Genomic DNA, 25,266 nt, shown 5'->3' on the forward strand with positions numbered 1-25,266 from the left:
CTTGCTATGAATAAAATGTTTTCTTAAATCATATTATAAAGATATTATTAGGTTATTACATTCTTTTGAGGAACACGGTTTCAATGCCTGTGCAAACATATATATCACGGGGTTCGTCGTTCAACGTGTGTTTGAGACTATCTACGATTCCCTTTCTTCAAAGATGGAAGCACAGTCTGAAAGATAGAGCAGAGATCTGTCAGTGCGACTTTCGGACTGAAGCCAAATCTACAGAGAAAGGCATATGTCAGCGGAATATATCTGAAATGCATTCCATACAGCTTTTATAACGAGTCTACTTCGGTTCAGCGTTTCTTTGGACGATTTATTTTATTTTTATTCGACGAGTGTTAAAATAAAATATCAATTTAATAAAATTTAATTAAGTAGCTAAATTAAATGCATCATGTTTTAAAACATGAAGCACATATATAATGAGATATCGGATTATATTTTATTTTATAAATGCAACCCCTATTCTTTTATTTTTAGGAAATCGCCGCCATCCTAATCAGTTTTCAAAGGCACGCCGAATGGCAAAGTCGGGAGGTGAAAGTACGACCACGAAGTGGTTCAATGTTACTGTACTCGAGGAAGAAAGTACGCTATCGGCGCGACGGTTATTGCTGGAAGAAAAGAAAAGATGGAAAGACTACACGGGAGGATCACATGAAACTGAAGGTAATTTTATATTAAAAAACAAAAAAGATATTAAATATTTCAAACGCTTGGAACTTATTCTAAATCTCATTAAAATTTACGAAAGAAATTTTGTAATGAATTTTTATTAATGTATTATTGCGTTAATTTGATCATAGGTTCAGGGTGTCGAGTGCATCTACGGCTGTTACGTGCACTCGGCGATCCTTCCAACGTTTCATCGCCGATGTTACTGGCTACTGCAGAATCCGGATGTGGTTCTCGTCCATTATCTGAACGTCCCTTATCCGGACGGTGATGCGAAGCTGGCGGCCCTGCCACCCTGCCTCGCGCTGCCACCTGACAAGAAAGAGTGGACGCGAGACGAGCTAGCGTCGCAATTAAGGCCCATGTTCCTTGGTGGAGATGACGATCCGAACAATCCTCATCTCACGCAGCACTCGAACCATCCCGTCGACATGATAGTCTCTCAGCTGCTCGATAGACAGAGGGCATCCTCCACTTCCTCCACCAGCAGCACTCAACTCGCACCTAGGAGACTTACGCCCGACAATCAGGTATTATACACGTCACACAATCTAAAATTTTCAATAATAATTTATAATGTTTGAAAATGACTTGCCGCAATTAATTGGCCGCAATAATTATAAATATGTTTCTATTACGGTTAAGAATTTTTTTTTATAAGAATTATTTAATAACATTATGTAACGTCGCGTAGTCAAATCAATTTTAGCATGTACGACTATGTACATACAACTGTTTCAAACAAACAGGTCTCTTCAACAACGGGAGGTCAACAACAATCGACGACGGCGGCTCCGGCTCCCCGCGTATATTCAAGACATTCCCATTCTACTCAGAGTCAACAGCCGGCTCCTCTAGTTTTAAGTTTGCAACAAATTCAAGGCGGTGGTGGTCTTCTGATACTCAACAGTCAACCATATCATCATCAACAGCAACAGCAACAGCAGCAGCAGCAGCAACAGCAGCAACAGCAAAGTCAGCAGGTGGAAATGCAACAGGTCACAGAGCAACAAATCGTACCGCAGACCAGCGTCGATCGAGAACAGCAAACCCAGCAAGAAATTGACGCACAGGAGAGTTTGGACAGATCTGCTGTGCAGTCTCTGCCAATGGGCGGTTCCGGTTCCGAAGTGACCGATTTCGCGGAGACGCTGGATCTGAGTCAGGAAGACATTCAGAGGACACTGTCGGCCAATATGGTGCCTCCGTCGCCGTCGCCTTCGCCGGCGGACAACAGCATGATTAATCCGATGGACTTTATCGACTCGTCGGATGACGTGCTGGTCAATTTGGACGCGTTCGACGTATTTGGCGATTTGCCGGAGTTGCACGACTTTGAGGCCGAGCAGACGAAGCACGAGGAACAACGAGGTGGTCCCGAGAACGACGTCGGATGTCATCCTGGTACAACCGTCCATATTGCAGAATATAGTCCTGAGTGGAGTTACATCGAGGGTGGTGTAAAGGTGTGTAAATAAAATATATTTCCAGCTTTCTTTTTTTCAAGGATATTCGCTAATTACTAAGTAACATAACTATTAGTTATAATTTTCCGCTCAACAATGCACCTATAACTATAAAGAGTGGGAAATTATAACTAACAGTTATATGTTACTGTTAGTTAGTGTTTGTCAGACTTTGATATAAACGGTATTTCAGGTATTAGTTGCTGGTCCGTGGACCGGCGGTAGTGGTTCTCAGTCGTATTCGGTACTTTTCGACGCGGAACCGGTCGAGGCGTGCCTCGTGCAACCAGGTGTACTGCGTTGTCGATGTCCCGCACACGCACCAGGAATAGCGTCCCTCCAGGTGGCCTGTGACGGTTTCGTCGTGTCTGATAGCGTTGCCTTCGAATATCGTAGAGCGCCGACAAGCGAACCTAGCCCAGAGAAAGCTTTGCTGGACCGTCTTGCGGACGTCGAGGCCCGTCTCCAGGGTCCCGGTCCGCCATCTCCCGCGGCTCATCTGGAAGAGCGACTGGTTGCTTATTGCCAGGTATTTCTACTACCTAATATTTCTATACCAATCATTAAGCTTTAATTGAAACCATAGATAATTATAATAAGTTATAGCATAAATAAAATTTTATCTGTCCAATTGGTAAAAACACACCTGTCAAGGGAGATCTAGGTTCGAATCCTGGCTGCGGTGATATTTCTCGTAAAATTATTTAGTCTTTTAAGATTATGGCTTCAATATCATTAAATCGCTTGTCAATTTAAATTGTGTAATTATTATCCTGGTTTCAATATAATTTATTATTGTTTAAAGTTTTATCATTTTGAAATATTGCAGGATGCTGTTGTCCGTCCTTGGCGAGCTGGAGCGGAACCTCTTCAATCCGGTGGGCCTACCCTTCTGCACTTGGCGGCCGGATTGGGATACTCCAGGTTAGCCTGTGCACTCCTTCACTGGAGAGCAGAAAATCCTAGTAGCGTTTTAGACGCCGAGGTCGATGCTCTTAGGCAGGACAGCGCCGGCCTTACACCACTTGCTTGGGCTTGTGCGGCAGGGCATGCCGACACCGCCAGGATTCTTTACAGGTTTGTAAAGATATTCTTATTTGATCAACATTTGTTTGATATTAATTATGAACAACTGAATCCAGTTGTTTGGTTATTAAAAAATTAACACATCTCCGCCTTTCGTGTAGCTCGCAATTGCCTCATACCACGAATATATTGATTTTTAATAAGTATTTGTTGTTAACTCTGCTTCCATAGATGGAATGCTATGGCACTACGCGTGAGGGACTGTCAGAATAGAACGGCGACCGAGCTGGCCGCGGAGAACGGTCATATGGCGATCGCCGAAGAACTGAATCAGCTCGAGACCCGAAGGCAAGACGAGAGGCTTTTCTTGCGACCCGCCAGCCCTAGCCCTAGGCGGCCATCTCAAGACAGCGGTCTCGATCTGGCGTTGTGTTAGTCTCGTTTGCTATTATATACTGCCCTCTCTTCCGTATACACGCACACACATTCACGTATCTGATACACATATAGTCACACCCTACCCTTTGCCGATTAGCCCTCTCAGCGCCATTATATTTTCCCTCGTCCAGTTTGTAAAGATTGTAGAGTAACAAAAAGGCCGTAATTCATGCGAGCGTAATAAATTAGGCAACGTATATAGTATTAAGTGGGGTTTATCGAAAAACACACAGGTGGTTCGCCGCTGCTGGACAACATGGAATTGTTGCAAGAAGATGAGTCGTCGTTAGGCCTCAGCGAACAGGGAATGGAGAGCGCTCCGACCCCTCAGGAGACCGTAGGTCCGTACCTTCCTCGTTTCCTCTTCTATTTGTCTGTCTGTCTGCCTGTCTGTCTGTAAAAACTATCCGTAATTCTCTATCTGTTCTCTGTGACACACTACCGATAGAAACGGACCGGCCTAGACGTACTACCACAATCACGTGGCCTGCGAATTCCGTAGAGATCCTAGCTGAAACACTGCGTTCACCTCCCTTGTTCGCAGACACATACACATATACACTTTTGTTACACATACTTAGACACATGTACATGCGTACAGCAGTGTTCTCTTTCTCTGTCTATCTCTGTATGCGTACTCGACGACCGAAATTGGTCAACGACTCCGCTGCCTTCTCTAACTCCTCTAAACTCTTGCAGCTTGAACAATATTGGTGTTGCTTGGCCTTCGTAACCGCTGATGTTGGATGAATTGCTGTGTAATGTTTAAATTTTCTTAGCCACTACCTACTATCGGCTATCGAGGCCTATTCTCGAGCAATAATTTTGTCTGTATATAACCTTTCAACGATAGTATAGCGACTAAAATTATCACCTGGACAGACACGCGATCTGCCCATTCAACCAATGTGGAGGTATTTCAGCCGGCTATCATCTTATGAAATGAGTAGGAAAGCGCCATATTCACCAGCGACTTGTCTGATTCTTCGTGCTGTCAATTCGTGTCGTAGCGACGCACTTGGTGTTAAACATTTTATCTGCGACAGTATCTCAATGCATCGTAGAACACGTTCACGGCTTTTAAAACTTCGGTGTTGTGATCGATGTGATTTCGGCGGTCTGCCACCACGAGCTTTTCGAATTTGGCTAGGGTGGTGATTCCTTTTTATAGGGGAAGAAGACGCGAGGGTGCTGACATTGGCAGAGCAAATTATAGCGGCGCTACCAGAAAGGATCAAGAGGGCGGAGGGTGATTCTCCGTCTTCTTCCTCGCCACCACCACTCACGGCGCCTCTGTCACCCTTGGAAGATGCTCTCATGGAACAAATGGTGAGAATACGCTATTATTATTGATAGTCAGAATGTCTTGTAGAATCCTTTATCCTAATCTCTACTTATGTTAGATTCGAATTAAATATAAATAAAAGATTGCGAATGACTAATTGGAACGTTGGAACTTTTCCGAGTGAGACAAAATCTTCTGGCGGATATAATCGGAGAAATAGCACCATTAACAATTCAGTCTTGAATCATAATTAGGAGTAAAACTTTGGATTAAGTCGGATTAGAGTTTTGATAAATGGAACTTTGAAGTTTCTGGATATTCCGTTATAAAGCTCTATTTATATGCTAATAATCCTGCTTATAGCCTCTCGACTCCGGGGAACTGTTCGACTCGTATCGTGACTGCAGCGGCGGCGCTGCTTCGGTTTCGGACGTCGACGCCGACGCTAGTCCTTCGAGTCCTTCCAGCAGTTGCCTGACACCAGATTCGCCGTCCCCGCCGCCCACCACCGCTGATTTCTGCGAGTTTCTGCAGCTGCAATTGCAGCTTGACGGCAACGGTAACGCTCACAGCGGTCAGTATTACTCGCCGAACGGCTGTGGCGAGCGTAAATTGAACGGCATGATCGGTTCCGGAGCCATGACAGCGATCGGTATTGGAAACGGCGATGGCAACGGCGAGGCGGATCTCAGCAGATTGACACTATCTGATCGCGAACAGAGAGAGCTTTATCATGCCGCCAGAATGATCCAGAAGGCATACAGGAATTACAAGGGTCGCCAGAGGCAGGAGGAGGCTGAAAGGCATGCTGCCGTTCTAATTCAACAGTACTATCGCCGTCACAAACAGTACGCTTATCACAGGTAACTTCTCAGATAACTCAATCTGCAGAGACAGAGCATAGATACTATTAATTTTTGATAGTAGAAAGGCAACAAATTTCACATAAAGTCTATAATATTTGATTATGTCGACAAACTAGAAATATAACAAACCTTATTGACATGTTATTGCCAGCAGATTGCGTGCAGTAGAAATAGAGCAGAATGCTTCGCTTCTGCTCGATTTCTCCTGTCAGTCTGTTGTCACATTGCCCACGCGTGCAGATGCTGCTCGGTTTCTGCTATCAATCTGCTGGCATTGCATGTTAGCAGGCTTTGTTGATCCTGAGCTTAATGCAGACACAAGATGGCTATGGATTTACAGTGGAATCTGGTCGAATTTACTGCAAATCTGCTAGCAAACTGCTAACATTTACTATCTGCGTTGTCTATTGCCTTGCGTTAGTTTTATTAACAGATCTTTTATATTTATTCTTACATTTGATTTTATTATTGTTTTATCACTATTATATCGGGTAATAAAAAAAGTTATTTCCTACAAAACTAAATCCCAGCAAATACGTATAATGTGTAATATAACAGTTATATTTGCAGCTATGTTTGCTGGGATGTTTGTGACGCAAAAGACCTGATAGATTGCATTACAATATCAGTGACACTATAAATAAGACTTGCTGCAGAATCTACTTATATACAGAAAATTGGAAAGGAAATGCCATAACATTACGAAAATTGACCCGGAAATGAGAATTTCAACCTCAGTTATTCGTGCTTGTACGCTGTATGAGTTTAAACCTGGAACAGAGATTGTGCAAATGATTCGAAAGATATATACTTTCCCAGAAGGCACAGCCCAAAGACTGTAAATTAAATTTAAAACAAATTTTAAATTTAAACTCGTACAAGCACGAATAAATGTGATTGAAATACTCACATTTCCGGGTTAATTTCCACATTGTTATAGCACCTCCTTTCCAATTTTCTGTGTATAAGTAGAATCTACAATGTATCTTGTTTTCAATGTCACTGATATTTGTAACAGAATTTACCGAGTTTTTCGCGGTATATATATTAAACTTTGTAATTCTAGAAAAACGACAGAACTTTTTTTATTACCTGATATATCTGTGTGTGTTTATATTCAGAATGGCCTATTTCGCGCATTTCAACGTTTCTCCTTCCTTCTATCTTAACATTTCGCATGCCATCGAACTTCCTCCAACTTCGAAAGTCTTAAGAACGGAATGAATCACTCGCTGTCTGACTACAATGGTACTAACTACTTTACGCGACGCATGCGACGTTTAGATACAAATCGTCCGACTTTATGCGGGCACGTGTTATCAGGTTTGAACTCAAGGTTGTTAACTATGACAGATCATTATCTCGCGCAGACATCGCCAAATTGCTCCGAACTTAGAAAGTTAAATTTCCATCGATATTCCGCTGGTCGAGAAGGTTGCGGGGAACGTCTTAATAAGGAACAATTAATAACTGGGGGACAAGACGTACCATTGTGAGCCGACTTAACGACCTCCGACTGAATTAGACTGATGCCACCAAAGTTCGATCCCGTGTACCTCTCTTGAGGCGAACTTTTAATTGGCATCGTAAATAATTCGGAAACTTTGCGGATTTCCCTGCCTTCGTTACGGTGGCCTGAATACAGAATTAAGTTGGCATTAAATTAATACGACTTTCGCGTTGGAGCTAGAGATCAGTATTCCGCCGTTACTCCTTTCTGCGTTCACCGAATTATATACGTAGCGATTTGAACTTCCTGTTGTAATGCCTCCGAAATTACTGACAATCAGCTGACTATATATTATCATTGTAGAATCTTCGCGGAAGAAATGAAAGTTATCGGGCGTATGGCCAATTCTGATTACCATTTATCATAAAACAAAGATCTAAATGTATTAACACGTTTCATGCCATGCCAATTTTAGATAATATGTTCATTGGTGACCTATGGTATTTTCGTTTAATCTTTAGAGAAAAGAGGATTTTATTTTTAAAATCTTACAATTAGTCAGATTTATTAATACAATTTACTATTTTATTGTATTTCTTGCCTTAAAATATGATACTGTTTCAGCGTCTATAGTGACTTTCCCATTGTAAAAGTTAAATTTATTATTGTATAATTTATTATATTTGTTAAATAAAATGTACTTTAAAATGTCATTAAAAATTAGCAAAATTATTATTATGGGATTGGCTTGAACAGAAAGGAGGATGTTGAAAAGAGGCCGATTTTTGCCCACAAAGGTGTAAGTAAAAGGAATAGCGTTTTTTATAGATTTTGACCTTCTGAATACGATGTCAATAAAAAATTCGGGATCGATAAGGAACACCTTGAAAATTGAGCATGAACATGATATATTTAAAGAAATTTCAATATTCTTGTTTACTTTTCAAGGTGTTCCCCATATGCCGACCTTTTTAATAATTTTATTATATTCAAACCCTCAAAATTGACAAAAAACACTATTTCTTTTACTTCATCTTTTTAGGCAAAATCTGCCCTTTTTTGGAGGATATTAAAAAAAAACCGACTTTTTCCCAAAAGAATGTAAGTAAAAAGAATAGTATTTTTTATAGATTTTGACTTCCTGTGAATGTGATAAAATTATTAAAAAGTTCGTGGCATTTGGGGAAAACTTTGAAAAGTAAACAAGAATATTGAAATTTCTTTAAATATATCATATTCATGCTCAATTTTCAAGGTCTTCCCTATCGATCCCGAACTTTTTATTGATATTATCGTATTCAGGAGGACAATATCTATAATTATTCCTTTTATTTACACCTTTGTGGGCAAAAATCGGCCTCTTTTTAACATCCCCTTTTGACGTGAGGCATCGTTGCATAGAGAGTATTAACAAAATTTTCATTTTTTTTTAATGAAAATTATTTCCTTTTTCTCTGTCGTTCTTATACCTTTATACGTTAGTAATTATTTTAAAGTTTCATATGAGTCATTTTACGCAATGGCTCCATTGTCGAATTATTTTCTAGACTACTTAGACTTTTAAGCTGTTCCTTTTTATTGTAGGCAAGCCACAAAGGCAGCGCTGGTGATTCAGAACAACTATCGAAATTATCGCTCGCGGCCGGGCTCGGCCAGCGCGAGGCAACAGGCGGTCCATCAGCAGGCGGCTCATCAGGCAGCGAGGAAGATCCAACAGTTCATGCGGCAGTCCAAGATCAAGTTAGTATCCTCTTACGTATGATTGTGTGCGTGTGCGTGTGCGTGCGTGCGTGCGTGTGTATAGTGCTGCATTTCCTGTTGCAACGATATGCACGCACATTAGTTTATGTAGTAGAGACTTTTTGTTAGCACACGAAAGGCTTCTTATCGTACCGAAAAAAAACGAAAAAGACGAAGTGTAAAAGTTCTAAAGTCTTCCTCTTCTGTGTGTCACTAATGCAGCTTGTCGTGGGACGATTCACGACCGGTAAGTAAAGATCTTATAATTGGACAATTGTTTTTCAGCAAAACTGCTTGTTTGCATCTCTTTCTCTCTTCCTCTCCTCTCCCCTTCTCTCTTTCTCTCGTTCCTGTTTCATCTATGTCGGAAGGAGTTAACGCTTTCGTCGTCATCGTCGTCATCTCTCTCCCTCTCTCCGTCCCCCTCTCTCTCTCTCTCTATCTGCACTCTGTTTCACGACACACAAATTAACGAGTTACACATCTATATACCGGAAATTAGATATTATACGTGTCATATTGTGTCTCATATATTTGCCGATGCTTCGCGTTTATTGTTTGAATGGTATATTTTGTGGATTTGTACAAAATCGTATTCATCGCTTAGCGACATAGAACCTGCGAATTGCTCGATAATCATTTTGCTAATAACTCGTAGACGGATAAAATGTATCGCATGTTCCAACAACTTAAAAACTAGCATTTGTATTTTGCTACGGCTTTGGTATATATTATAATTTTGAATAACTTAAACATTTTCACGAGGTATCGGAATTAATATAAGTATTCATTTTTCAATAGTGAATAATGTGAATATTTAGTAAAACAAATATTAAATTCACATACTTACTAATTTAGAAATAATCTTAATACTGTATATAATGTATATTATATACAGTATTAAGTATAATATAATAATTAAGTATAATATACTTAATAATGTATATATTATAGACACTTATTATTTTCTTTTAGAAAAAAAACAAACATCTTTCTCAAACAATTCGAACTATGATTTCTAAATTTTTTAATTATTATTGTCCGGTGAATTTTTGTCCGTCAACGAGAAGTCGCAAAGTATTAAAAGGAGCGCTTATATGATAGATGCGTTTGTTTGCCTTCCGGTATATATTGCCTAAAAACATAGAGAATAGACTGTGCGATCCGTGATCAAAATGGTCGATAAAAGTAAGAGAGAGGGACCGTGGAAGACGGCCAATCTGTATCTCTTTCCATTCAACGGTATAATGGGAAAGAGAATGAGAGGGAGATTGGCCGTCTTCCACGATCTCTCTCTCTCATTATTGTCGACCACATTTGATACACTACTTAGATACGGATCGCGCAATCCATTCTCTAGCTATGTCTTTGATACTGCCTGATCATTCGATGTCACGTGTGCACTCACGCGCGAACGATGCGTGTTTTATATAAAGCGTATATTTCTTGAATCAGGCTGCAGAACGCCAAGGCCGTCGCAAACGGGAGCGGGAGGCTGCCAGCGGTCATTTCACGGGCGGCTGCTGTCCCCCAAAGCTCGCCCTCATCTAGCCCAGGGGCCAGCCTAGTAGTCGCCAGCCCGGGGGTCACCTAGTTGACAGTCAATCCAACGGCACGCGGAGCAGCGGCGACGACAATTCGGTAGCGAAATAACGGCCGGTGACGAGAGCTGTTAGTGAACGACGTCCCGGAACGGCCGTCGCGATGCTCTGAAGGAGTATGCGAGGTCGTTAACGACGACTACAACTATTACGAGAGGGTACCAGACGTACGACACGGATGATAATACGGTTTTGTTCTCTGCGTCTCTGATTTGCGTACCCGATGGTTGACCAACATCAAGTCTTTACCTATTCAATCTTTTTTGTCCCTCACACTGTTATTGAGTTAACACCGCGTCTTATTCTCGATCGCTCGTTCATTTCGCTTGTATCTTACGCACTCTACGCGTCCCTGCATCTTCTTCGAGCGAGTATTGGAGTAGCAGTAAATAGGCGAGCCTATCGTAAGTGGGTTTGCTAAAAATCTATACGAGATCGATCGACTGAAAAAGCTTGTAGAATACAGTTTCTCCTCTCGCTTAAAATGTAAGACATATGTATCCAGCGTATCGTGTCTCTTCAAGAGAGTACGAGATCCGCTTAGTCCGACATATAAGTTGATTCCTTGCTATACATCGCGACAACATCGAAGTTGACGAGCCGTTCCCGTGATATTTTATTAAATCCTTGTATGCACCGAGCTGAATCGCACAAAATCGTTGTCGCTTTCGTAGGTTCAAATAACTTGCGAATTTGTCATCGGGAAATTGTACGGGAAACCAAAGGTCTTTTCGGAACGAAATATTTCTTCGAGGCTCTTTATAAATAATGTGTTTCTCTTTTGATGACACCGGTCGATCGGATTCGTGCCTTCTTTGAACGAAGAACACATAAACTGATTACATGAATTTTGAAAATTGTAACATGTAACATGATGAAATGCGGTGTTTATTTTTAGTAATTTATAATATGCAAATTCACTTTAAATTTAATTTATTAAATCTTGTAATTTTTGAAACAATAAAAATGAGATACTATAGAAATTAAAGATTGTTTTTACCTAAAAAAAGAGAATTCTATCGACTTGCGTCATCAATATTATACTGTTCATATTGACATAATTTTATCATTTTTTAGAACAAAGAAATTTTTATGTAGAAATTATTATGTTGTTTTTTCGACGTGATTACGCACTGTATAATCTTGCATAGGAAACAAGTAATATTTTTCACTCTTCTTTATGGTATGTTCTCATCGATTTTTACTTCTAAATGTATCATTCTAATCGATTTAGATGAAACTGCGGCTACGCGATGTATCGAGAAAGGATAGCATCTGCGAAAAAAGACAGCAACCTTAATCGAAGGAAAATTATCCTAAGTTTATATGAAATCTTTACCTATATGTTTAAACTAGGGCTCGCTATTATACGTTTAAACGAAAATATGTTTACACGTATAATTAGTATATCCGTTTATTAAAAACGTTTTTCCGAATATACGTGTAATTAACTATTATACGTTTAAACGAAAACACGTTTACACATATAATTAGCACATCCGTTTATTAGAATTGTTTTTCCGAATATTTTCACTTTTTTTATATAAACGTTTATCCCTTTATTAAGGAGTGTGACGAATTGAGAAAATGCAAAAAATTCGATTTTTAATTTTATTAAAAAACGTTAAAATATTCGAAAAGATGTTTTTCATAGATGGATATGTTAAATATACATGTAAATGTATTTTCGTTTAAATGTATAATAAAACACGTATATTCGGAAAAATGTTTCTTTTATAAACGGATATGCTAATTAAACGTGTAAACAAACATTTACCTTCAAATAAACGTTTTTTTGAAAGCGAATATAAACGGATAAACGTTTTACGTTTACACGCATTTTCGAAAAACGGAATAAAATTAGAGCCCTAGTTTAAACTTTTTCGAAATTGTTTCCTAGTACATTTTTATTTATATTTGATTTTGAGTTTAATTGACGCTAGATAGTTAGATAATTAATGAGTGAACAATCAGAATATGAAGGAGCGACGTGACATTGATTTTAAAAGTACTAATGAATTATATTTTAATGATAGATAAAATAATTCTCGGATATGAAAAGCGAAAGTGAAATTCCAAATACGAATTACGACACAGTTAAAATATTATCGCTTTACGACTTTACGAGGTTAGATTTTTTATTTTGATCGGTTTCTTTCGAGCTATACATTTTTTCTATATTTTTATAAGAGATATAGTTAAATTTAATCGATACGCGAAGCTGGGCACCGCATTTCTACATCATTTAGTGCAAATCTAATAGCGCAGCATGGAGAATCTACTGTACATAATTAGATGAGAAATTGTCATTCATAACGTGGCAGAAACGATCTCTTTCGTGTACGATATTCGTTTTCCTTAAGAGACGCAAAGTGAACGAAAAGTGCTATACTTTGATTTTAGAAAATTTTAGAGAAAGCAAATAGTGGGAAATAGAGCGAGGAGCAAGCGAAAAGAGGAAGGAATTATTACAGGAGAATTAAAAGAAAAAAGAAAAGAGAAAAGAGAAAAAAAATGAACTGGCCCTTCGTCCAAAGGGCGCAACTTCATCCACGGGCTGTGCTAGTCACAGTATAATCAACTTCGTAGAGTTACTTTTTAGAACGTAAGCTAGTCGATTACATTGTTACAAAAAAAAACTACCTACTATTTCTCTCTCCGATAGGGGATTTTTTTAAAGGTTCTCTAGCGTAAAGATATAATTAGCGGTTAAATTAAGGGTAGTTGATTGCGGACGCGCGCGATTGCACGGCGCGCGAAGGGCGTGAATTGTCCCGGCGTTCAAAGTTTTGATCGAGTGGACAAACGTCTATTGTGATAAATTAATGGTGATCCAAGAAAGTATTTCCGCGCAAGGGACAAGGGGAGACGGAGATAAAAATCCACGTGTCTCCGACGTACGTCTCCGTGTGCGTGTTTACGCACGCGGGAGCTCTCGCTCTGAAGTGTGAAAAGAAGAAACGGAGACAGACAGACAGACAAACGGATAGATAGAGGATCCGAGAGATAATGTGGCGAGCCGATATTACGCCGTGCGGGATCTGTCGGGGGAGTAATGCGTCGATACCGCGCGTCGTAAAAAAAAAAATGTAAAGGATGCTGCGGAATTTCGAATTGCCGAATTTCTTCGAGACAGTAAATTAACCCATATCGACCCTCTCCCCTCGGGGTGTGTTTCGCAGAACTCACAGCGGATTGTGAGATCTAATAGAGCGATGTAATTGCGGAGCGCGAGATGGGGTATTACCACAATATATATTGTACACATGAGTCAATTCCAACGAGCATTTTCATGCCATTAAGCTTAAAGGGTTATTAGTTATTAAAAAGAGAGGCGTACGCGGGAAGCAGGAGGAGGGCGGGGAAGAGGAAGGAAGGAGGGAGGGAAGGAAGGAAGGAAGGAAGGAAGAAGGAAAGATAACAAATTCTTACACTCTTTTAATCATTGTTAATTAATTAAAATAATCACGATCCTATCGAAATACTTAAAAAAATGAGTAAAATAATAATAATTATTATATATACAAGAAAAACTATTATTATATATATTCATATTTTTGCTTATTACATATTTAAGAATCTAATTAAACGAGGGCTAGCGATTATAAACGTAGCGGGCACGAGAGGCGTTAACGATAACGACGACGACGATGATGATGAATAAAGTCTCAAGTTAGGGATAATTCTAGTTAGTCGGGCTTGTCGTTATGCGTGGCAATCAGGTTCCGAGTTTAAAAAATAATGAAGAAAGACGATACGGCACGCGCGCGGTCTCGGCGGAAAGACGAAGTCCTCGGCGCAATCATACGCAACCGATCGAGGACGGGGTGCACTGTTCGCTTTTCATCAGGGTCTTCGCAAGACAAGTTGAATACAATATTTTTTACCCGCGGAACGGCGGACAGGGAATGATACACCGACACCGCGCGAGATTTCCGAAGTTTCGCCGTTGCTCCACTTTCATTACATAATTAACCACGTACACCGAGGGCAAGCTGAACGAAATTCATTAGGCCAAGGGCTGAGAGATGGGACGAGGAGAGGAAACGAGAAGGGAGGAGACTGCTGAGAAAAAGAGTAATTTTAATTAAAGACATCGCTAGGATAGGCGCTTCGATGAATACATAAACTTTAAAAGTCATTTATAATACAAATTATTCTCAAAATATAAAGAAGTTTAATAAGTAAAGGAGAAAAAAAAATTTTTAAATTCTACGTAAGGAAGCCAAGAGTCAAAGACGACTAGATGATAGGAGCCGCATGGCCTAACTGCTGCCACTTTAATTAATTAAATAAATAATTATAACTTTATTACTCAATTAATCTCGATACAACAGATGGGAAATAATGAGAAAAAAAAGAAAGATACCTATAACACATTCTATCTCATGCCACTTTTCAAACTACTCTCTAGATGCAGAGACGAATCAGTAGGTATATTAATAGCGGACTATTAAAAGCAAGATTAAAACTAACAGGAATTAATTCTTCTTCTAAAAATCAGGAACGATCGAGATTCGCGCTATAGAGATTCGAGATATTTCCAATTGTCCATTTCTTCAGAATCGCACGAGACAGCGCGTTTTTACGGGGCTTGCCCGTGCGGTTTTCGCTGTCGCGAGCCCGCCAGAAACCTACCGGCCCTACCGCGAAACCGTGTTTCAAGAATCGCGTATCCCCGAAATCACGGGGGATGCGAAAGGGCGAGTTTTGACACTGCAAATCGGAAGTACGCTTTGGCGTGTCGGGATGTGGGATATCGCGGTTTCGAGGACCGCAAGCGCCGAAGCGGAAGTGGTTCCGTCACGGCTCCGAGCATCACCGTGGTTACATTCGAAAACGTTATCCGAGTGCTTCCATGTATCGTTTTATCACCCAATGTTAAAGAAGAATAAGGTGATATACGGGGACATCCGGATACCCAAGTAGAACTAGTCACGATAATGTCAAAATGTCAGAATCAGAAATGATTAAAAAATGACTTTTAATAATCATTTTGGAATCATTTTGACATCATTTTGATATCATAATGTATACTTGTGGTTCTGCTTGGATAACGTTTCCGAACGCAGCCTAATATATCTCTCGCTGAAGCTCTTGCGTATATTTTTTACAAAATAGAAAAAAAAAGAAAAAGAAGAATCGAAATGTTCGGCACGGTCATCCGGAGTTTATCGCGTGGCAGGGCACGGCGGGACACGGGTTCGCGATCGCGCGAACACGCGGCGTCCAACGCGCGTTGCACGATGTCGAAAGGGTCGAAACGATCGGATCGGTGCCTACCACTATTTGTACAGACACCGGGGATACCAGGAAACACACGAAAACACAGAATTATAGTATGAAGTACTATACGAAGTTACACGAAGTACCACAGATCCAAACAGAGCACAAGTCATCATGACACCAAAATGACGTCAAAATGATTCTAAAATGACTACTATTATACTCAAGGAACATACCTAAGCAGAACAAGTCATCATGATATCAAAATTATTCCGAAATGATCATTATGAGTCATTTTTCAATTTCATTTCCGATTAATTTGAACGTACCATTTTGACTTTATTTTCATTCTTAACGCCAGTAAACAGTCAAATTTGGTAACAAAAAATCATTATTTCGACTTTCATGGCGTCAAAATAAAGTCACTTTGACTTTCTCTTGAGTTGGTGTGTTCCTTGAGTAAAAGTCACTTTTCAATCAATCACAATTCATTTTAATATCATTTTGACACGTTATTGTGACTTGTCCTGCTTTGGGACACACGAAGAGTTACAGAGACCCAAAGATACGTTGTTCCTTCGTCGCGACGGTCACTTTGTACCTGCTTGCTGCCTGCCTGATCCTACATACGACACAACTCCCAGTCTCGCGTGGCGGCGTTTACATACCATATAAACATATACGAAACACAAAAGACACCCATACAGCACGGAAACTTGAGACAATGGCTACGTTCAGTATTCACCATGAATACTGAAAATCTACAGTATACGTAACGTAAACTAGAGATTATTAGTATTACCAGTGAACAACGGACTGCAACTACTGCAGTAACGTTTTCAATGTTAACACTGCAATATTGCAACGTTACAATGCTGCTGCAATATTGCTGGAGCGATCTGTGCTGTCTGGGCACACACACACACACACACACACACACACACACACACACACACACACACACACACACACACACACACACCCACACGCGCACACACACACGCACACACAGCCTTTTTACTCCGCTCGACGATTGATAACGTCCAAGCATGTCGCGTGTATTTCGTTGTGATAATCTGACGCGTTGCGAAAATCATTTCTCCACGTACGTCGAGAATCGAGCTGATTTGCCATTTGTTGTTCAGTCCCATCGTCGATTTTTTTCGCGATGGGGAGAAAGAAAGAGAGGGAGAGAAAGAGAATGAGAGAATGAGAATGAGAGAGAGGGAGAATGAGAGAATGTAAGAGAGAGTGAGCGCAATTTTCCCGGAATGTTGATGATGGTTTCGACGGCTATTTCGACATCAATCCGCTCTTGGCGTTTCCGCGTTTCGAAATTCGGGCGGTCGCGAAGAATCTCGATCCTCTCACGTTATTACTGCGTAATCGCCTGACGAGAGATCGAGTAATCGAGATCGAGTACCCGAAATCAGGAAATTTCGGAACGAGGACGACGCGTAGATGTGGCACGTACGTGCTAGATTTTACTAGCGGAAACGAATAACGATAAAGGCTCCATCTCTTGTAATATTTTTATTATCGCAAGCGTAATATTATATATATTATATATATAATTAAATTATATTATTAAATAAAGGAATTATGCCACTGTTTATTATTTATTGACTAACGTTCGACTAATATTGTAAATAATAACGAAAATATTTTATCTATATTTCCGATCTCCGGGGGGCGCCGGGCGGGGGTGGCGTATTATCTCTTATCCGCCTTCGCGGCGATCATTAACGGTCGTCGTTTCGCCCGCCCCTCTATTGTTACACCATTTCATCACATTGCATTTAATAAATTATATATTTATTGACTCATACTTACTTTTCACTTGCCCTACTCACCTTTTTACTTGTCTCACCCCCTTCCTGATCTACTTATTTTTCTTGCGGCTCTTCTCCGAAACATTTTAGATGACACTTTGATAATTATCGCTAATGTTCAGGTAATTATAAGTTTCAGAATATTTACAAATAATAAAGTAGGATGCGCGGTCATAGTAAATCCTTTAGTAAATTACGAGAAAAATTATACACTTTGTTAAAAAACATTGTTGGAAAATAGAAAAATTGAGTGTTGGAGAGATTACGTTGTGAACAATTTTCCTTCGTTAATTAAACCGTAATAAAAGAATGCGAGAGCTGATTTAGTATGAACACCGGATATTGTAGTAACGTCTGGACCAGGATATAGCGAATAATATAATTACGGCAAGTTAAAGGAATATCCGAGCAAATAATGATCTTAGAATACGTCGTAGAAGTTGCTTGTAGAGCTTCTATTGATACTAAGACAAACTTCCAGTTCCAACTGCTTATTTCTCTCGAGTGGAGTACCGAACCAAGACTTCGCGAACCGCTAAATTTAACGATCGTATTCATAGTACAGAAGTAATAATCCTTTCTCGCTTTATCTAAACTGTCTGTACTGTTTCACAGAGAACGCAAAAAATAATACATCCCGAAGACCAAGAGGTTCAGAAAAGATTTACCTTGTCGTCTTCCTTCCGCAACAGTTTATTTAAAGCATACAAACGGTACAAACTTTATTTACTGTCACTTTGCATATAAATTAAATTAAGTCGCTCGGATATCGTGCGTGTACGAGAAGGAGATAGACAGGCAGGAGAGATAGCGGATATGAGATAGACAGGGAAGAGACAAACATGGCCGTGCGTATTTTTCAAAGCAGAGAATCGACCGGGGTTCAAAAGATTTTCTCCGAGAATTTGGACCGCTCGCTGCCGAGCGATTCTATTCACGCGTCGTTGCGCTCGTCGATACGATTGCTATTCTATTTTTTTCTTTTCAAGCTTTTCTCTCTGCCATTCCGTCCGTTTCGTTATTTCTTTCATCCTATATCACGTCGTGCACGCGAGTATATGAATCCAATATTCGTCAAAGTGACACGAGGAACTATCCGCGGTAAACCGCAGAAAAGCAATGGCAGATCTACGTGTTTCGCAATTCGAAACGCGGGGAGATTGGCTTGTGTGTGTGTATTCGGCAATTTTTTAATAATAAAGAAATTAGCTCGAAACAGAAAATTCCTGGTATTTTCTATTCTGTCAATTTCCACCAGCGGTTCCAATGATCGCAAAACGAGAAAAATAGAAAGAGGGTAAATAATCATCAAAATTTATGAGCTTTCTCTCAAATTGTTCATTACATAATAAATCAATTCTGTGTAAAAATAATATTAGTAAAGACAAATTATTTCATTAATCTCAGCAACGGAAATACTAAATTCAAAATTTCACGCACATCACAATCAGAGTTAATTATTTATAATTAATATATATGCAATCTGTGATAAATAATCGTTTTTGTTTTTACGACAATAGATTTTTTTTTATTCATGGAGAGGTGAAAGTCATCACTTTGCAGCGGAGACTATTTTCGCGCTTCATTTTGTTAGACTACATGAATGCGATGAATTTATTATGTTCAGATAATGAAAGTTATTTTCTAGACAATGAAGAGTGAAATAAAATATAACAAGCTTCACAAGATTTACACGAGAGAGTTTCCAATTATCTCAGCGGTAAATAAAAAAAGTCTATGTTAATATTTATAGCGAATGAATGAAACAGACTATGTGTGTAATAACATCTCATCTTTTAATTTAGAAACAAATTTAATAAAACATGTACAAAAAAATCTATTAAAAATCACTAAATTGAAAAATCCAATATTGAAATATATTTTTCGAAATATTGTATATATTAATTTTAATATAAAATTACCATACCACATAATTTACCCTCTATAATAAAATTATGTTATTTCCTTCTTATTTTTTTTTTCGATTTCGAGCTTTGCTAAATATTCATTAGCAATTTTAGATTGAAAAGTCTGTGCAAATAAACTATTGGAAATTATTGGCATTCGACTTCGCAGATATTTATTTCAGACTTGTACACATTAATGTATTCTTTTATCCAAATATGTTGTCTAAAAATATATTTTCTAAATATTTGCTCATCATTAAAAGTACTAGGGGAAAGTGGGTGAATTGTGCGCATCTAAGAGAAATTTATTGTCCTAGAATGGTTTTCCAAGTTCAAAGCGATACAAGTATGGAAATAGAAACTATAAACATTCTTCTATCATTACGTATCCTCATATTGAACAGATTTTCATTCAATAAGGTTGTATTTAACCAAAAAAAAAAAAAAAAAAAAAACGGAAAAGCGAAAAAATTTCTCGCGCGTCGGATAATTGTGCGCAAAACAAAAGTTGTAAGAAATAAATGAATTGTGGAATGTTGACAAAGAAATCAGAAAATATATATATTGCAATATAAATATATATTTAATATCTTTTAAATATATATTATATATATTAAGCAAAAATACAAAACTAATATAATAATAATGCACATAGACTTTGGCAAAATAAAATGGCAAAATAAAATAATAATGCAAAGAAAAAACGAAAAAATTAGTGCTAGTCATATAATATTATATATGAAAGATGGGTAATTGTGCGCATTTCGAAACGCCTCCGCACAGTTGTCCGCCACGACCCGACTCGATATGAAATACGATTACTGCAATATTTCTTAACCAAACTTAATAAATAACAGCTCAAAAGACGCACATAATAACTTATTTTAATAACGTATGCAACTTTAAACAAACAAATTAAAAATACGGACTTACCACCTTATTTTCTGAATGCTAAAATAACAAGAAAAGATGTGATTTTACTTTTTTGTATTTCTCTGGATAGCAACGTATTTACGTTGTATCATATTTTGTAGTTATATCTTAAGAGGACAACATCCTGCGTAAAAATTTCAGCACAGTGATGTCTTCATCCATTGGAAAAGTACCAAACCAGGATGAGCACAATTACCCGCAGCGCACAGTTTCCCCACTTTCCCCTAATAAACGCAAATATCGGCCAACACGATAGGTATCCGTTTGCTAAAAGATCAGAGTTCCTTCAGTGTTAATAATCGACGAACTCAGAATACTTGAACCCGGTGATTCTCGCGATCGCAAACAACGATGTTGCCTGTTGACGTGACGGCGACACCCTCGAGACCTTTGAATTCACCATCGCCGCTGCCCCAACAGCCGAAGGACTTGAGGAAAGCGCCGTCGGGGCTGAAAATCTGTATACGATTGTTGCCAGAGTCGGCGACGATGATGTAGCCTTGATCGTCAACGGCGACACCCCGCGGAAACTTGAACTGGCCCTCGTCTGAGCCCTCCGAGCCGAAGGACGTCAACACGCGGCCATTCACGTCAAATATTTGCACGCGGTGATTGTTGCCATCGCTGACGATCACTCGATTGGTATTGCTCACCGCGATGTAGTGCGGGTGTTCTAACTGGCCGCGTCCGCTACCGCACGAGCCGAACTTACCCACAAACGTACCGTCTGATTGAAATACCTGCGAACAGTCAGGTATTCCAAAGTGGTCAAATAGTATTACTGAAGCTAGCTTAAGATGCAGTGCTTTTAATAATCACAATTCATTCTCCGGAGCTGACATGGATCAATTGGACCTACTCAATTATATCTTTCAGCACCTGATGGTGGATCTATTGACTTACTGCAGTGATTGTTTAGGCAACAAAGATTCTAAAAGTAAAATAATTCAATTTTCTTTGTAAAGTAATGTTAATATAAAAATAGTTATAATTATCATATGTGGATTTACTATTAGTTCTTAATTCTTGTATCATTACAGCAATTGCCATTTTACATAAAAATATCAAATAATTTAATTTTTTGTTACATTTGCAAATTCGCTTATTATTAAAATAAACTTAATATTTAGTGTCTTTTATTATATTTTATTAATATTTAGTGTCATATTTTGTTCCTTGAAATCAATTACTACTTTTTAATCAACACATATTAAATGGGTTTCATAAACCAAGTGTCAGTATAACCATGTTATAGATTTTTGCATTCATTCCGGTGAATTAAAGAGATAAAACATTGAAATTTATTAAACTTATTTCTCCTCGCTGTCTGCAATTTTATCTTATCTGATAATATTATCAAGAAAATATTTCCGAGTGAGCAAAATAGAATTTTATGTTAATCAACATTCTTTCAAATGATTAATTAGCTGACTGACATTTATTATTCGATTAGCTCTGCAATAAGGTACGCACCTGCACGCGGTGATTCTCCTTGTCGCATACGTAGATGAATCCGAGGGCGTCGGTGGTGATGCCCCACGGATAATTGAATCGGCCATCAGCGGTTCCCTGAGAGCCGAAGGCCCGTAGGAAGCGGCCGGATGGATCGAGCACCTGGATCCTGTGGTTGTAGCGGTCCGCGATGATGTACTGCCCGATCCGGTTTACAGCCACCCCGGCAAGGCAATCGAACTCACCCTCGTTGCTGCCGTACGTTCCGAACTCCTTTATGAAGTTCCCATTACCGTCGAATACCTGCGGACCGAACGGTACACGGTCGTTTACGTCGAGGGCCGATACTAAAATCGGCCGACCGCAATAACCAAGACTAGGACGAGGAATTTTTTCCCGCATCTTATTTACGGTTGTCGATATTATGCTGGCGCTCGTAAAATCCTTCATACTTCAGCTTTATGAACTCATATCGGGTTAACTATTATTGCTTTAAGCGACGCGATTGATTTATCGAGGCACACATATTGTCGATATTGAATTGGAGAAATTACTGTGCGGCAGAACGAGTCAGAATTACAATTTTTTTTACAAATAATGTAATTTTCTATCAGTTTTCTAATAATTAATAGTTTTATCGTTGAAAGTTTATTACACCAATTGATCTGTCAAATAATTTCACTTCCCGTATTTAATATTGTATTTAACTCTAGAACGATAGTATGTAAATTTAATGTGCAAGTGAGCGACTAAGTTGTGTATTAGTTAATCATCAAGAGGTCCAATCTATTAGGCTAAAAGCTAGGATAAGCATTAAAAAATTCCGTCATCAGTTTGTATCCCTGGTGATCAATATTATAACAGATCATGATAAGTGATTTCAATTTTTAAGCAGTTTTGTGTTATATATTTTATTGATGAAAGTTATGCGGAGACACACATTTAACACATATTCCGTATCATTTCAAAATTTGAGCGTGCTTGTTCTTCCTTTCCTTTTAAGTTAATAATTAAGTTGTATCTATAATAAAGGTTTACATTATAAATATAATATCTTGTTATTAAAACGTATGGAAATCTTCTGTTAATTAAAAGTAGCCTATTTCCTCTGACGTAAAATTTATAAGGTATCAATTCACATTCTAGTCGAGATAAGCAGATGTTCAATTATGATGACTGGAATTCTGATTGATATGATCAGAATCTTCTGATTCGTCTATTTTCAACTAGAAATTTTTCTCAGTGCAGCAATACTCTCAATAACGTTGTATGGTTAAACGTGATTAAGGACGACCAATTTTGAAATTAGAAGAACGACTTACTTGAACACGATGGTTGGAGCTGTCGGCCACGACGATGGAGTTGTCCGGGCCGACCGCGAGGCCTCTCGGCCAGGTAAAGCATCCGGCTTCGCTCCCCCGCATCCCAAACTTAAACAGCTGCCGCCGCTTCAGCAAGTAATGACTCCTCCGACCATTGCTAGAATCAATTAACGAACGGTCAATAAAGCTCATTACGTGAAGATTTTCCATCTTCCGGGCAGTTATGAATCTCTCCAAAGAATTGTCCGGTCGCATAGTTAATCATGCGGTTACGCGCAAACATTCACATGATGAACGTAGTTATTCTTCATCTAATAAAACTCCCGAAACCCTATTGTATTAAGAAAAGTTTGCGAGAAGAGGGGGAGAGAGAAAGCGCAAGGGAGGAAGCGAAAGAAGCAAACTCGGATATAGTGGAGCTCTGTATCTTCATTGTGTGTGACGCTGTTCTTAGAGGAATGTTTTTCGTAAATCCACTTTTCAAGAGAGACGCGATGTTTCACTCCAGTAGAAACAGCGGTAGATCTTTGAGAATTATGGCCGCGAGAGAAGTCCCGGGGAGAGCAGCGCAGCAGATAACGAGGATAAAGTGTTTTGATTGCAATGGCTGGTTTCTCGCCGACGGACCTCTCGCAGTTCAAGCGCATGCTTGTCCGTGGAATATTTAGAAAGCCACATGCGTTCTTTCTAACAGGTAGTACCTCTCGTCCTTTCTATGAACTAGAGGAAAAGCAGATTACAGGGAAACTTGCTTCTCTTACTCAGATACAAGTTTCGCCAATAGGAACAGGAAAGCCGAGCAAAACTTCGCGGCTCGCATTCAGTCGTTTTCTAAATTGAATCTCGCGAAGATACGACGCTTTCATTCGTAAACTTTGAAGAAAACATTTGTAATGTCGTAAAAAAGAAAATTGAGACGCCAGAATTGTCAAATTGTCTTGTCTCTTGTTTTTATATTGTCTTTTACGTAACGTAATTATGTAAGTAGATATTTGAGATGCGCTTTTACGTCATCTCCTGTGTCTTTACGTAATTTAATGTGATTAAGACTTACCTAGTGGAGGAACCTGCTGCCGCGGGTATAACGGGAGCTGCTGTAGGGGACGTGGGGGAGCCTGACGGGTTTTTTTGGTCGTCGTCGGAAGATTCAAAGGATGTTTGCCCGGTGTGCCTTAAAGGCAAACCTAACGACAACCTTCGCGAAGCCGCGCTGGTGCTGAAGAAATTATTTTGACATTCGTATGAAATTTCGTATTTGCATTGACAATGAGAGAAAAGTATTTATTATAGTATTTATGATTATCAATTTGTTCGCGTTGCCAAGTTATTCATCGTTATTTTGATGCAGTCATTTGACGTTAAAATGATGATAAACGACATCAGCTTATTTCTTAGGAAGATTTATTTACGGGAAGAATTCATCACATTTAGATTTTCATAAAACAAGTCCTTTTGACTGTACAAAAATAACGTGCCGTGACGTTTTCAATATCAAATATGAAAAAACAGAGTCAGCAGAAAAGCATAAAATATAGATTTTACCAATGTTATCAAAATCTTGTTTATAGTTACAACTGTTATAATGTTAATTGTAATAATTATATTTTTATAGTAATATTTATATTCTACCAAAAATATATAATTGGTACCAAAAACGACTGATAAATTACAACTAAATTATAATAATTATAAATTTTTCTCTCTTAGCATATTAAGCTTGCCATATTAATCTCTGATAATAATTAATTATGGATATAATCGGATCGCTATTTCGTTTTCTTTCATAATAGTAACGTTCTGTATCATGCTGCATTAAACTAGCGCATTGACGTAATCTGCAATAAATATGGTGATATGCCTAATAATTACATTGATTCCAATGCGTACATAATATTCTGAGCCATTGTGCGTACAATGCGATTAAAGCTTTATTGATACTATACGTCATTGTATATTATGCTATTTGCAATGTGATTCGTAATTTATATTCATTATGTGGAAAATAGACAATTAATTACAATCGTGCGTGGGGGCT

At 38.8% G+C, this 25,266-nt stretch overlaps 2 protein-coding genes across 6 annotated transcripts in view; one reads left to right on the plus strand and one right to left on the minus strand.

Annotated features, from left to right (window-relative positions):
* The window catches only part of Camta (Calmodulin-binding transcription activator), a 56,829-nt gene extending 45,449 nt beyond the window's left edge, over window positions 1–11,380 (plus strand). For 3 of the 5 annotated variants that reach the window (XM_018457608.1, XM_018457611.1, XM_018457612.1), the window contains 11 exons: window positions 493–681; window positions 819–1,217; window positions 1,437–2,153; window positions 2,347–2,682; window positions 2,983–3,230; window positions 3,411–3,610; window positions 3,851–3,958; window positions 4,789–4,946; window positions 5,266–5,765; window positions 8,803–8,958; window positions 10,414–11,380. In XM_018457608.1, coding sequence (XP_018313110.1) covers window positions 493–681; window positions 819–1,217; window positions 1,437–2,153; window positions 2,347–2,682; window positions 2,983–3,230; window positions 3,411–3,610; window positions 3,851–3,958; window positions 4,789–4,946; window positions 5,266–5,765; window positions 8,803–8,958; window positions 10,414–10,552 — 3,150 coding nt within the window. In that variant the 3' untranslated portion in view covers window positions 10,553–11,380. Of the gene's footprint in view, window positions 1–492; window positions 682–818; window positions 1,218–1,436; window positions 2,154–2,346; window positions 2,683–2,982; window positions 3,231–3,410; window positions 3,611–3,850; window positions 3,959–4,788; window positions 4,947–5,265; window positions 5,766–8,802; window positions 8,959–9,180; window positions 9,206–10,413 lie in introns of all 5 variants that reach the window. The other 2 variants (XM_018457609.1, XM_018457610.1) reach the window with 2 other exon arrangements.
* A 9,114-nt stretch (window positions 11,381–20,494) lies between these two features.
* The window catches only part of tn (tripartite motif containing protein thin), a 47,481-nt gene continuing 42,709 nt past the window's right edge, over window positions 20,495–25,266 (minus strand). Inside the window, 4 exon segments of the mRNA XM_018457570.1 lie at window positions 20,495–21,197; window positions 21,931–22,212; window positions 23,232–23,388; window positions 24,286–24,447. Of these exon segments, the coding sequence (XP_018313072.1) occupies window positions 20,766–21,197; window positions 21,931–22,212; window positions 23,232–23,388; window positions 24,286–24,447 (1,033 nt within the window). The 3' untranslated portion in view covers window positions 20,495–20,765.

Source organism: Mycetomoellerius zeteki, unplaced genomic scaffold (assembly GCF_001594055.1).
Source record: "Mycetomoellerius zeteki isolate Tzet28-1 unplaced genomic scaffold, Tzet1.0 scaffold64, whole genome shotgun sequence".
Classification (NCBI taxonomy): Eukaryota; Metazoa; Arthropoda; class Insecta; order Hymenoptera; family Formicidae; genus Mycetomoellerius; species Mycetomoellerius zeteki.